The sequence below is a fragment of the Centroberyx gerrardi genome, chromosome 2 (assembly GCF_048128805.1).
Source record: "Centroberyx gerrardi isolate f3 chromosome 2, fCenGer3.hap1.cur.20231027, whole genome shotgun sequence".
NCBI lineage: Eukaryota > Metazoa > Chordata > Actinopteri > Beryciformes > Berycidae > Centroberyx > Centroberyx gerrardi.
The window spans coordinates 16,685,170-16,699,227 of NC_135998.1; the positions used below are offsets into that span (position 1 = coordinate 16,685,170).

At 43.1% G+C, this 14,058-nt stretch overlaps 1 protein-coding gene across 1 annotated transcript; it reads right to left on the bottom strand.

Annotated features, from left to right (window-relative positions):
* Nucleotides 1-1,506: 1,506 nt before the first annotated feature.
* Nucleotides 1,507-13,160, bottom strand: zdhhc8a (zDHHC palmitoyltransferase 8a). The gene is made up of 11 exons (XM_078288755.1): nt 13,057-13,160; nt 5,881-6,002; nt 5,618-5,775; nt 4,818-4,990; nt 4,146-4,248; nt 3,856-3,947; nt 3,633-3,762; nt 3,385-3,499; nt 2,995-3,107; nt 1,700-2,862; nt 1,507-1,618 (listed from the first exon to the last, which is right to left on the bottom strand). Exons 1-11 carry the CDS (start codon nt 13,158-13,160, stop codon nt 1,507-1,509), a joined length of 2,385 nt encoding a protein of 794 aa, XP_078144881.1.
* Between the last annotated feature and the right edge of the window lie 898 nt (nt 13,161-14,058).

Below are 14,058 nucleotides of genomic sequence, written 5' to 3' on the forward strand. Positions count from 1 at the left end.
TGCATGAAGAATACCAGATCATCGCCCCCAAAAAGCTGCTTTTCTGTCCTGCAGGTTAATCTCTGGGGGCAGAAAGCTTCATACTTTGTTTTTCTTTAAGATTATTTTTGTTGGCATTTGCCTTTATTAGATAGTTGAAAGTGGAGAGAGACAGGGAAGATTCTCAGTAATAATAATAATAGTAGTAATAATTATAAGAAGAAGAAACATGAATGATGGATTTCTGTAGGATGTTGAAGTGGAATGGACACAGGACACATTTTCCCACCTCCTCTTTGGTCTTTAGCACTCCTTATACCATCTGTCATCCACTAGATGTTGCTTTTGAGCATTTTACACACAATAGCAGCATCTGCTGGATCTCGGTGGCTGCCCAATTTATATGATGCACACAGCACTACCACCTCCTGAAACTGTTCGCTAGAGGGTGCCATGTACAAATACAATGCAGAAAAGGGCATTGCAGAGGCAAACTAAACCTCTCCACCACAATACTGTATTTCACCACACTACATACATACCAGTCTTTTGGCTTGTTTCATTCTTACCTTATTTATTAGTGACTTTATAGAAAAAAATCCCCCAAATCTGCTTAGACTTTCAAAGCTGGTAATTTCATTGTTTGTTCTGTAATACAATAGCATCACCACTATATAAATATATGCATTGTAGCAGTTTAAAATGGGACTGGGTTTTAGATGTTAAAGAACTGCAGCGATGTAGAGTCTTCGCACTTTGACCCTGCTATTTTTGTAAAGCATGACATCTATTGTACACTGAGCTAAAATAATGGGATTTTTAAGGGATTATGCAAGTATGAGAGATGACGTTGTCATAATGCAACTGAAATGAAAGCTGAATATCTTTGAAGCAAGACTGATGACCAAAACTAAAATGCAACTTTGCTTCTGCTGCTAGAGCTCTAGGTGCTTTTGACATCTATGTTTCAGTGTTATCTGTTATGGTCCTGTGCAGGTGGCAATAAAACTAAAAGCATTCGCTGAAGGCCATTCACGCTCAGGACAAACCAGCAGAAAAAGGAATGATAAAAAAAAATTAACAAATCAATTTTATTCATACAAACAACTACAAAATATTACTAAATAGGGATTTTTCATCAGGAGACAAATGAAGTAGATAATGTGGTATTACATTGTTTCACAAAAGCAATATCAAAACACGTAGAAACAAACAATAAGGTCATCTGAATTCTTCACACAGCTCTTCTGCTTGGACTGAGTTTATAGATCTCTCTCTGTCTGTAAGAGGAGGCACGGCTATCCTGAGAATCACCTTTTTGGATCAACAAGAGTCAAGAGAAACTCACATGTGTAAGAATATTCACAAAAAGTTTACCCTTCACTGCACATTTATGTTCCTCACACACCCTCCCACACAGGAACGTCCCAAACAGCCTCTTATTTACAAAGTATTTGGGAACTGTGAAGACTGCGACTAACACTGCATAGAGGTGTCTTTCACACCATTGGAAACAAGGAGTATATCTTACTTCAGGACCCCCAGGGTGACTGAGTCCTTCCCCTCGGAGGAGTAGGACAGTGAGGATCGTTTTGTGGTGCCGTAGGAGGCATAGGGGGAGGTGGAGGAGGAGGGCATCCTGGGCAGGGTGGATGTTGAGGAGGGCAGGGGTTGAGTCTGTCTGTCTGGAGGACAGTAGGAGGAGGTGGAGGAGCAGGGCATACGGGGCAGGGTGGACGTAGAGGAGGGGAGGGGTTGAGTCTGTCTGTCTGGAGGACAGTAGGCTGGAGAGGAAGACCTGCCCTTGCTGTGCAGGCTGCTGCTGCTGCTGCTCTGCAGCGGGGAGCTAGATGTTTTCAGGCCTCGGGTAAGAGAAGATGTAGAGGAGCTGGAGAGGGGTGAACTCCTTATCCCATAACCGAGTATACCAGTACTCATCAAAAATTCCCGGGAGCCGTAGGCCGGAGGGGTCGGTCCCCGGGAGCCTGGGGGTCGGATGCTGTCTGGAGGGAGGCTCCGCCTGCTGGGGATGTCGTAGACACCCATGTCTGGGCCGTAGAGGGCCTGGGATCTGGCTTGCAGACGCAGCATCCTCTCCCTCTCTTCCAGCTCCCTTCGCTCCTGGATAGATGCCATGATGGTTTTTGACAGGTTGTCGTAGCGCGCAGCAGCAGACTTCTGAGGAGTCAAACCCTGCGGGCCGAGATCCCGGGCCGTCAGACCCTGCGAAGTGATATCTCGCAAGGTCAGACCAGGAGGGGTGAGGTCTCGCGATGTTATGCCTTGGGGTGCGAGGTCCCTCGGCATCAGCCCTTGGAAAGCGGGAGAAGGGTCTCTTTGAATGAAACCCTGTAAGGAGGGTGAGGGGTCCCGCGAGGTGAGACCCTGCAGAGAAGGAGACGGGTCTCTGGACTGGGGAGACTGTCTGGTGACGCCCATAAACACCGGACTGTAGGCATGAGGAGGAGGCCGCTGCACCACAGACCCGTCTGCGCCCAGGGTCATGAAGTGGGGGTGGTAGCCCATTGGAGGACCCCCTCTCTGTGCCAGGAACTGAGGGTCTCCAGGGTTCATGAGGTTATCATAGGAGAGGCTGCTGCTGCGGCTGGCCAGCACACTGGAAGGGGAGAAGAGGCCCGGCGGGGGATTGGACACCAGAGCCTCAGAGTGCATAGCGGGCAGCTGGGACTTGCTGCTGTGGCGATAGCTGTGTTTGAGGGTGAGGGAGCGTGAGTTGAGCGTCAGCGAGTTCAGCAGCAGTGGGCTGGACATAGGGTTGACAGACAGGCTGTCCGGCTGGCTGCCTCTCCCGGGGCTGTATTTAGAGCCGCTGTGGAGGTCTGGACTTTTCTTATTCCCTTGCTGCTCTGATGTCTTCAACAGCTAAACAACAACACAAAAAGCACACAGCAATGTCTGTCAGAGACTAGGCAAAACACTGAACCAGACATCCGTTTCAGATAATGAGGACCACATTCCCTCAATATAACAAGTGAATATCAGACTGAAAAACACCTGCTCCGGAGGAATGGGTGATGACCCCCTGGATATCGCCTCCAGGACCGGTCGTAGCTGCGGCACAGTTGGAATGGATGCAGGAACGATGGTTTTGGTGTGGTGTCCCATCTCTGAAAAAGTGGTTAGATTGTGACTATTTATTGAAAATGTCTCAAAACAACTTGGCAACTTGTGAGCATAATATCAAGGCATATATAGCAATCCTGTAAACAAATCCACAAACACAGGTCAGCAATGAAACCACTGCTAACAGAATAGAGTTTTTATTGCCACTGAGAAATTATCATGGAAAACGAGGTATCCTCAAAGTTAGGAGAATCTTTTTCTATATATATATAAGTGTGTATGCTATAGAAATATTGATATGTGAGATATGTGAGATCCTACCGTCCAGGGCAGCTAGGTGGCTCTTCAGCAGACCGTGGTCGGGTTTGGGCGGCAGCGGCGGTGGAGTGTTCAGCCGTTTGACGTCCGACAACTCAAGAGTGCCAGCTGAGGAACGCTGGCAGAAGAAAACAACAGGAGGGAGAGATCTAGTCATATCCCTTAATAGCTGAGGTCGTGATCCTCAGGTGAAGATACGTGAGGAAATATTTACTGTGCCCGGAACAGGCTTGTAATCTGTGCATGTATACTTTATTTTGGAGATCGTGACTCTGTATCCCGTTGTCCCTGACTTTCACTGGTATCTGCCTGTCGATCTCTGGTCTCAGGAAGGGAGGCTGAACACGGACCGCTGTTTTCTTGCAGGGCCTCGCTGTGTACCTGGGGCAACGGGACAGAGAGAGAGCAAAGTGACAGTCAGTGAGTTACAAGTTAATCTTAAATGCTGCAGAGAAAGTAGAGAATGTCTCTTACTTTGGAGAGATGGGACTGCAAACCAGATATTCCAGGTTGTTACAACAACCTCGCGTAAAAGGATTTACTCCTCCTTGAAACTTCCCAGTTACCTGCGGGAACATGAGTAAACATAAGTACACTTATTTACATTTTGTTATATGCTTGTAAATACATTATGCATTAGGTATGTTTTCCATATTTCCATAGGATGATACATTGGAATAACGCCATTCTGCTTAAAATTCACTGATTTTAATAAATACATGCCACTGCACTTAGTAGTTTTACATCAGGTAAATCAGACTGACCTGTTCATTGGTGGTGCGTCCTCTGGACACCAGGTACAGATGGAACCCAGTCAGGCCGAGCACCGGGATGAGAAACAGCCCTGATATACTTATCACAACCAAACTAGACATGCTGTCAAGGAATGTCTTGCATTAGTCTTGAATCGTACACATTTACACACAGAAATACACACATCATATACACACACTGCCCCTCAAAAGTTGGGGGACACTTAATTTTTGATTTTTTTCAATGAGGAAGTAAGGAAAAAAATGCCTGCAATGTTTATGTTAACATAAAATAGCTATGTACTAATACTTTGGATATATTTATTCAACACTCATCCCTTCTTTGGTATGAAGAGAGGGTTTTGCCTCTGGGACGTCCTACAAGAGGAATGCCTGTAAAAACTGACTGTTTGCAGTTACAGCTGCGAAGGGAGTTTTTTTTTTTTTTGATGAACACATCATTTAATTGTTTTAGTGTTATCATCACAAATATTTGCATGTATGTTTTTCTCAAACTAAACCTAGTTTAATTTTTAATGGGGTTACATTATTGCAAACAAAGACAACATGCTTATTTATGAAACATCTTCAAAAGCTAGGTGTCCCCAAACATTGGATGGGCAGTGTACACACACACACACACACACACACACACACACACAGAGCGAGTGTGTGTAAGGATACGTGACAGTGCAGTGCAGCTTCCATAAGTCTTCCATGTGGTTTAGGACGTAGAGGAGGCCAAAGGTGAACACACCCACCATATGCACCGTCAGTGACAGCAGAAATAGAAAGAAGTAGCGGTAGTTTCGCCTCCCAATGCAGTTGTTCACCCAGGGACAGTGATGATCAAAGTCCTACAAGCAGTTTATGAAAAAGACAAATGAACGAGGGATGAGTTCCCTCAAAGGAGGAAAACAGAACATAACATCACCGGGTCTAAATCAAATATTTTGCAGCAGTATTGCAAAGCAGACTGAAGTGTTGATGGTCATGAATGATGCATATGCCGCTAATGATCATCAGTTACTTTGGGAATATTCACTGTGCTGTCTAAACACACTTTGTTTAACACAGGCTGTCTGAAACCTTTTCAGATTTCATTTCTGCAGAGACCACAAAGGATCTGAGAAAAGGATTAACCTGATTAATGGGATCTCTCTCCCTCCCTCCATCACCCTCTGTCCATCATTCACTCTCCACCCTGCAGAAATCCCCCTCTTTATTTACTCCTCCCCACACACTGCTACTCTCTCTTCCCCACTCATAAGCCCTGCTCGCATTACTCTTTCCCTCTGTTCATCCATGTGCTTTATTTTCTTATCCCTGCCACTCATTTCCCCCATTTAAATCCCCCACCCAATGTTTTTTCTACACCCTCCCTGGTTCTAGATCTAGTTTTCCTTACCGTCACTGCCACTATTGATTTTGCCCATCCTTTCCTCCTCCCTTCCCTAAATCTGTCCATCCTTCCCTCCACTAACCTCCACACAGTGATCACAGACGCTGCAGTGGGAGCAGCGTGGCGGTCTGTAGAAATGACACGAAGCGCACCACTTCATCCGGACCTGGACCCCCTTCACTTCCACATTCTTATACAGCGGAGCGCGGAAGTCGTCGTCCTTGTCCTCATCCTCGTTAGCTGGAACCGACATATATATATAAAATTGTGAATAATAATAACTAACACTTTTAGAAAAAAAACATGTGCTCTTTCCTAAAAGTAACGTAACTTGTGACTACTAACCCATTGGGAGTACACCTGCATCCATAAAGGTTGCCATGGTGAAGTTGGCCAGCACAAAGAGGAAGAGGGTGGCACAGCATGGCGGCACAGCGGGGGAGATGGTCACTGCCAGCCACGGGCACCTGAACACACACAGGAGGAACTTTTTTACTGTACTTGCCATTTAGTGTGATACAAGTTAATTCGAAGGACAGTTCATGGTACAAATACAGGGCATGAGAGATTTTTGATCTTGTATTTTATGCTATCCATCGCTTAGAGGTTGAGGTTAAAACTAATCACTGCTAAAACGAAAATTCTTATGGATAAAAATCATCCCAAAAAGCATTTATTCTGATGGGAGCGGTGACTGACAAACGGGAAACACTCTCGTTCACAACACACGGTTGTTCATCTAAGTGTTTGAAATGTAAGATAATGGTGTTGGTGTAGTATTTACTGGTCTGTTTACCACCGCCAGCAACAAAGGATTAAGTGACTGATTAAATGATGATCTCTTAGCAGAGTGTTGATGCACTTTGCAGTATAGACACTCTATGCTACACAATGAGGCCAGTCTGGACACTTGTAGTGGCTTATTGGATGTGGAAACCATAATTGCAAATATCATTTCAGAAGTCTAGAGTGTCTACTGAAGCCCTGCAGTTTAGGATCAGGTTATTACATTACTGTTGTGTTGTGAAAACCAGAAAAGCCCTCAGAAGACTGCTTGTGTTGTCGCAGGATGGTCTGGTTTATGTAAAAAGACATGCGATGCAATGCAAATAATGTGCTTTTTGTCTTTAATGAAGTAGCCTTTGCATGTTATTGTTGTAATAGCAGTGACCATAATAAGCAGTGAAATAGCTGTAATAAAGCCGTCCAGCTAGAGCAATAGTGTGATGACTGATTATGCAATAATTTACTGAGTGTGCCTTTGAAAGAAGAAAAACCAATTATAATGAAAAATAGAACTGATGTTTAACTTTTAATTTTTTAATCATACGATTTCACCAAAGGACAATTGTCTCAGTCTGTGAATTGTGCACATAGCAACATAAGAACCATAATTGCCTCTAAACCTCTTTAACCTATAGAAAAGCTTTTTGTGTATATATGACCTCAAATCTTAGAGAGCCATTATATCTTTTCCCCCCCAACTCAATCGCTGTGCGTGGCTAGAAGTGCTGAATTAAACTGAATGGGAGTATGATTATATCTGTACAGTGTGAGATTAGAGGGTGGGGCAGTGTAATCAGGTTATAGTGGTAGACAGACAGGGGAAGGTTCACTGGATTATGTTAACAGTGTTTGATTGAATGCCACGTTTTTAACCTATATACTGTATGGGACTTTTCTATTTGAATACTTAAAAGTTACATACAATGTCTTGGCATGGTAACTGAGTATCTCTATCAGTAGTGATAAATAGTAAAATATTATGCAGCATCTTCTGTGAAGTCTCTCATGTATTAGATTTACAGGACTGCTGCGTGCAAACAGTGTAACTCAGGGACCATAGCTGTAAAACTGACCAGTCAGGGCCGGGCGCATGTGTAAAACTGATTTACTTCACATGACATCCGCCATACAAATTTATTCAGCTGTAACTTCAAAGGCATCAACACCTGTGAGTGATAAATACAATGGAATACACTCCATCTCAAGTGAAAACACTAACAGAATTAAGAGTTTTGCACCTCAGTCATAGGCCTCATCCCAGTCCAGCTCCAATCCCCAAACCCCCCGGCCGGGTTTAGGCTGTGGGGGAGGGGCACCCCCGCCCCCCTAGAGGAATGCCTGGTGATGCCATGCCAGCTGCAAACCCAGTAATCCCTGGATTATGAACTCTGGATTACAGACCATTCTGCCAGTCCAGTGCATTGTGGAATCCTCACATTAGACACCAAACACACCGAGCATGCAGTCAAGACTCACCATGCATCACACAACAAGCTACACTACTATGGGATAAGCCCAATAGATTCAGTACTGGTCGTCTATAACTGCAAAAGACCCTCTGCCACAATAAGACACTGCTACAACATTCATAACCTAAATTTGGGGATTCAATTCATGAAGAAACATTGGACATACACCAGATGATGTGAGCAAATTTAACATAATCAAATTATGAAAACCTTAAGAACCAGTGAATTGTGCTACAAAAAGATTAAGAAGCATAATATGATCCCCCCTAAAGCTGCTATGTAGGATTTGTATCCAAGTCCTTTTCACTAAATATGGTCATGTTTGACATGTGCTTAAACTGTCATAGCTGATCAGTTACATTAAGCTGTGTAACACACGCTGCGTAGTAGCAACAGCACTCCTCTCATCAAACTATAAAAGATCTTTAAAATCTTAGGTGAGCCCAACTAATAAGGTTAATTCAGAGGACTGAGCTGAATAATATGATCTTAATTTTTTATTCTAGTTTACTTTTAAATTATTGCAACTAGCCTTTGAAATAATAGTGCTGTTTGTCTTTTTAAAACTCACTATTTTGTCCAGACTAGATCCCTTTTCCTGGCAAGCCAGACCTCCTTTACAGTAAGATCTATCAAAGAGGGATTTGATCTATCATTTCAGCCAATCATATTTCATGCTGAAGCAGCATGACTAATTTGTTGGAATAACTTGAAGTCAAACTGTGGCAGTTGATTCCCACTTTACTCAGCCTTTTAAAGTCCTCTAGCCTTTAGCTTCAAATGTTACACTGTTTTATCTATTTCACTACATTCACAAAAACAAATGAGCTCAATATGGTGAGATTACAATTACAAAATACAATGCCGAATAAGCCCAGTCCCAGAGTGTGGATGAAACGGAGAAGGTGAGCAGGGAGCCTGTAAGAGGTCATCCCACTGATTTCTTGTGGAAGGGATTACAGTGCCGATGCCTGTGCATGGGCGGCCCGCCTCCATCATTGGTTTGAGACCATCTGGACTGCGGGGAAGGACAGTTCATTACACTGCAGTGTGGCAAGACAAGCCCCACCTAATGAAACGGCGCAGGCAGAGCTGTATTAAATCACACAGAACGGTAAGCTGCTCTGCAATCTGCACACTGGCTGTCCTCGTCCCAGCAGTGGGTCAGTGGCACAGGCAGCACACAGGCGGTCAGACAGCGAGCTCAGCACTGCTGGCAGCCAAGGCTCCTTCGATGTGGAGAGATTTGTTGCTGTTACTGCTGAGAGATTTGTGAAATATGGTAAAAGTCTTATAACTGTCATCACCGCTATGTCTATCAAAGATTTCTATACGTAACATCAGTGCACAACATCGCCAGTAAACAAATCCACTCACAACATCTCTAGAAATACAACTCAATCTGACAAACTGTACAGACATCAATTAGGTACAACAGAACTCACACATGGTGAAAGCATATTTCTCTGAATCTCAGACCTCTGAAGTGCCAGTTTACTGAGCAGGTATAATGGACAAAACATGTGGCAACACATAGCTCAGCGGTCCAGGACCCAAACCATGTGCTCACAATGTCGTGGGTTCAAGTCTGGCTCATGATCTGTGTCTCATGTCATCCACCCTCTCTTCCACCACTCCTGTCTTCACTGCACATTATCCAATAAAGATGAAACTCCTTAAAGCATGTGGCAGTGCAAAAAATATAAATTCTATCCCTTTTAATGGTTGAGCTTTTTCTGGTAATGCAAAACCATTTAAGCTGCAAAGTAGACAGTACAACATCATTCAGAATGACCATGAATCTATGTTTTATAGTTTGAATAAGCTTTTGGCATATTATTGCAATACATTTGAGTATTCTGAACACACAGTTCTGTAACTGGATAAACAAGGTCCTGTACCTGTAAAGATCATAGTAATAAGTGGCATTTCTCCAGAGGCCTTTGGTTTTTGCTGGGCGGAGGTGGCCTGCCTCAGTTAACAATGCAAAACAGCGAGCACTAACATAGACAACATTTCAAGGCCCAAAGAACAAAAGCAGGAAGCAGAAGCTGATGAATCTTATCAGGCAAAAGGAAGACTGAAAAAGCCTCTAGTTCTAAAGGTCCTTTTCAAACTCAACCAAAGTTGTGATGGAAATACAAATAGAAGCGTGCACTTATGCAAACACACACACAGAACACCAGATGCACAGACAATGATCTTTGCAAAAAGTAGTGCCAGCTGTACTTGACTATTACTTGATAAATAAAACGATAGCCAGTGCATACTCTCTCTGCTTTACCACTTCTCTTCCCCCCTTGTTTAAATAAATTGTTTAAGTGTTTATGGCTATCAAAACTGACACACCAAAGTGAAGAGGTAAACTTAGGGAACATGAATATTGACATGGGCAGTGCATCCCAGAGTACTCCAAGTAAAATCCCATGAGGACACGGGGCCCGACTGGCACTCACTTATGATTCTGTGATTCACAATATCCAGGGTAAAGGCAAGGTTGACGTTATGACGGATGACAAGCGATGTCCCTTTCACTCAGCGTTACTAAGGTGGGGTCGGACGGAGCGTGGCACCTGTCCATCTCTGCTGCTGGAGGAAGGGAGGCGCTGCAGCTGCTGACTTGGCAGATAAACAGGATATAAACTAGCTTTTGCTGGCAGTTGACAAAATACTGACTTGCTGCCGATTTTCTCCTGAAAGACAATTATTCTAACCTTGTGTTTTATGCTGATAACAATGGCCTTAAGTCTCCATACTCCGTACCAAACAAACAGCCAAACTAAACTACAGACATTATGGCAGAATGTCACACTGTCGACCAGTTAGTGGGTGAGGCTTTGGACTATTTTCTCTCACGGCGGATGGATATTTTCAGAGAGCACAGAGACAAATACTGTGGGTTTGTTTTGAGCCGAGGAGCTTGGAGACATTTTAGGATTTATCCTATTGGGCTGAGTTAATTAAAAAAATGCTTTATATGATATAAAGTCCTGATCATTTCAGCTCAAACGCAGCCCGAGTCTCATCCCAAACAGATCACACATTCATACTATATTTACTATCCTCACAAGTCTGATGATATTGCTAGGTTAGAGTCCCAATTAAAACAAACGTCTCTTTTCAATCTATCACATCAGCAGGCCGAACAATATAAACATATAAACAAGCGTCACTCAGCCTGTTTTCATCTAGTTGCAGCAGGCTGTTAAGATATTTTAGCGTTAGCATACAGCTAAATCAAACTAAATCAACTTAACAGCAGGTTATGCCAAAATATGGGATAAATATGTGATATGGGAACAATGATGTTGCTTATAATTGTCCTTATTCATTCACTTTCCCATCAAATGGTGATTTGTACTCTTAAACCTTCCTGTGTTTATATATGGAGTATAAAGTATAAAGTGAGGACATTAGGCATGATGTCTGTTTAGACTTGCAGAGTCATTAGATTAAAACTGTTTGACACACTTAACCTTCCCTATACAGTTTAATCATCAGCCTGATGTCCTTAACACCAAACAAAATTAACTTTAAAATACTCTATTTCCAACAAACACAAGGAATTATACATTTCTGTCCTGCAGCCGTAGAGCGTGACAAAATGAAAAGAAAAATAACATAAATGATGTTAAATAACTCTTTCAAGGCTTTCTTTACATCGTCGAACAGTATAAATTTACTGTCTAACATAAAGTACTGTTAAGAAAACATAATGGGGCGGAGTGTGGACACAAATCTATCCAGGTCCAGGACTAAACATTGCTTGGGGTTTCCCAGTGGCAGAGAAACCTGCTTTGCTTTTTATAGAGAAAATCAGTCCAAAGGGGGTACAGTACTGTAAATATTTAAGTGGGTTTGGACTCATCTTCAAATAGCTAATAGTAAATTCAAAGATTTCAGACTCCATTTTTCCCAGATGGGCGATCACATGGCATTGACCAAAGGATCCTAATCCCATACTCCCAATCCGGTGGCAGAATCCAACAGAAACAGTGCGGAGCTGGAGAATACAGGAGAAACTAGGACAGATATGGCTACTGGGGTCAAGGGTCAGCAGACTTAGCGTAGAGCTGCTGTGGTTGTAGCCCATCAATAGTGGGGATCTTCGTTTCGCTCCATATCTAAATAAGGGTGCTTTCATTTATGACCCTGACATTTTCTCCCTAGTCCTTAATCATAAATACATGCTTTAGAAATGGAACTGTTTTGAGATAAACTGACTATCTGAAGTCTAGGAAATATGTCGGACTGACCTGCAGCATTCACATTGGACTTATTTAGTAATAAACTGCGATATTATAGCAACTTCTTCCTGCAGGCCAGTGTTGGCTACAAATGGTATGAGGCATGAGCTGAGTCTTTTCAATCTTCCCCTAGTTGTCTCTTTCCTTGTAAATAGGTCAGTACAAGGAGACTAAAATTAACTATTATAACACTTTCCAAAACACTGTATTAAAACTCAACACACAACTGATTCTTACACACACTGTGTGCTGCGTTTAAAGACACACTGTGCGCTCATCTGACTTCTTCCAGCTAAATTCCTGACAGATACGGCTCATAATCACATTTTGATGCATGCTGATGGTGGGTAGCTTATCCTCTAAACTGTGCTTACTCCGAGTCCTCAGGCTGCAGTGGAGTGCAGAGCATTATGGGCAGGCACCCAGACTGGACTCCGAGCCAATCAGGTCAGATTTTAGTGTGTTTGCCAACAGAGTGAAGTGAGTGAAAAATAAGAAATGGTGCTCTTTTCACATCTTTTTTTAGAGTGAGTTCAAAATGATTGTTTTTTTCTCCCCAATTTTTAATATTTGTTTCAGCTACACCACTTCTTTTGAATTAAACTGGGGGATAAGATAAAATCAAAAATAAGAAGAAAATTGTTTAGGCACTATACCATTCAACTTAAATGGCAACTTGGTGAATACAGTGAATGAATGGGTGTGGATGCCATAGAGTAATGCCCAACATGTGGAACACTTCAGAGTCTCAAAATACAATTCACTTCGAAAAGACCACTACAAAACATAGCAAAAAAAAAAATATTGAAGTTTGTTATTTTTAATGAAAGGATACATGATGCATGAACAGACGGACGAACAGACAAGGATGGATGGATGGAGGGAGGGATGGATGGATGGATGGATGGATGGATGATTTCGGCGTGCACGTGAACTGCGAGACTTGGCCCGGTTCGGGACAAAAACAAACAGTGCACGTCATCAACTTTTCATTTTCGGGCACGCGCGGGTTAACTCACGTGAAGACGAAGAACAAGGTGGTGGACCCGACGAGGAGGCAGGCGGCTGTGGAAACCGGGATGAAGGCGCTGGGTTTCAGCCTGTCGGCGCCGCTGGCGGGCATCCTGTCCGTCCCACAGGCATCAGAGTCTCATCCTAACGAAAGCGACAACACGGGTCGGGTTACAAGTGCTGGTCGGTGAGTATGTCGGACCCCCGCCCCGCTTCATCCACCGCAGAGCGCAGGGAGACGAAAGCATAGTCGAAAAAAGAAGCGTGAAAGAAAGAAACTGCACGCTGCTTAATACTCCTGCGTCCCGTCCGTCTGTCCCGGCCGAGCGGCAGCGCGCAGACCCCGGCTCGGATTTATCCTAAAGGTGGAGCTTTAGAGATGAATCACGTGAAGCGCTACTACACTGTAGCCTACTCTGGGACCCCCTGCTGTGACCTAATGATCTGAAATTATTTAAATAAAAAAAATAAAAACTATGATAAAAGCTGTTATTTCTGCCACACCATTTCAGATATAGCGTTTATAAAATCAGTTAGGATCATGTTCTTGTTAGTGAGAAATGTCATCAGTATCATGCAAAATCCCCACTGATCAAGCCAAAAATCAATCAGTTATTGCTCTGTCTGTTAAATTGACGTTGTAGTTTGCATTTGGGTTTTACAGTAGCATCAGTAATGTCTTGTTGGCATTAGAGGGCAAACTCTTGCGCTTAAGTATAGCTAGTCTATATACTGTAAACTTACAAGAGCTTACATTATATTTTGTTTGTGGCTCTTTAGGGACTTTCACAGTTGCACTTGCTCAATGGGAGATTCAAATTCTGCTTTTGTATCTGTTTACTCAATTTTTTTGTTCACTCTTCAGTTAGTTTTATCAGTCACTATACTACTTTTTTGGTTTGGTCAGCCATGTGGTGGACCTACCATGAGAAAAAAACAAGTCAGTCTCAGTGGGACTACCTGATGAATTCTCCATAATAGGTTTAAAAAAAAGTAAGACGTTGTTTGAG

What these genes read in the sequence shown, in the direction of transcription:
- zdhhc8a (XM_078288755.1), bottom strand. Translation starts at nt 13,160, where the DNA reads ATGCCCGCCAGCGGCGCCGACAGGCTGAAACCCAGCGCCTTCATCCCG. An exon ending in TGCAGGTGTACTCCCAATGG is followed by an intron (nt 5,776 to 5,880) that starts GTTAGTAGTCAC and finishes TGTCGGTTCCAG; the next exon opens with CTAACGAGGATGAGGACAAG. An exon ending in GTCACGATCTCCAAAATAAA is followed by an intron (nt 3,500 to 3,632) that starts GTATACATGCAC and finishes TTCTTCTGCCAG; the next exon opens with CGTTCCTCAGCTGGCACTCT.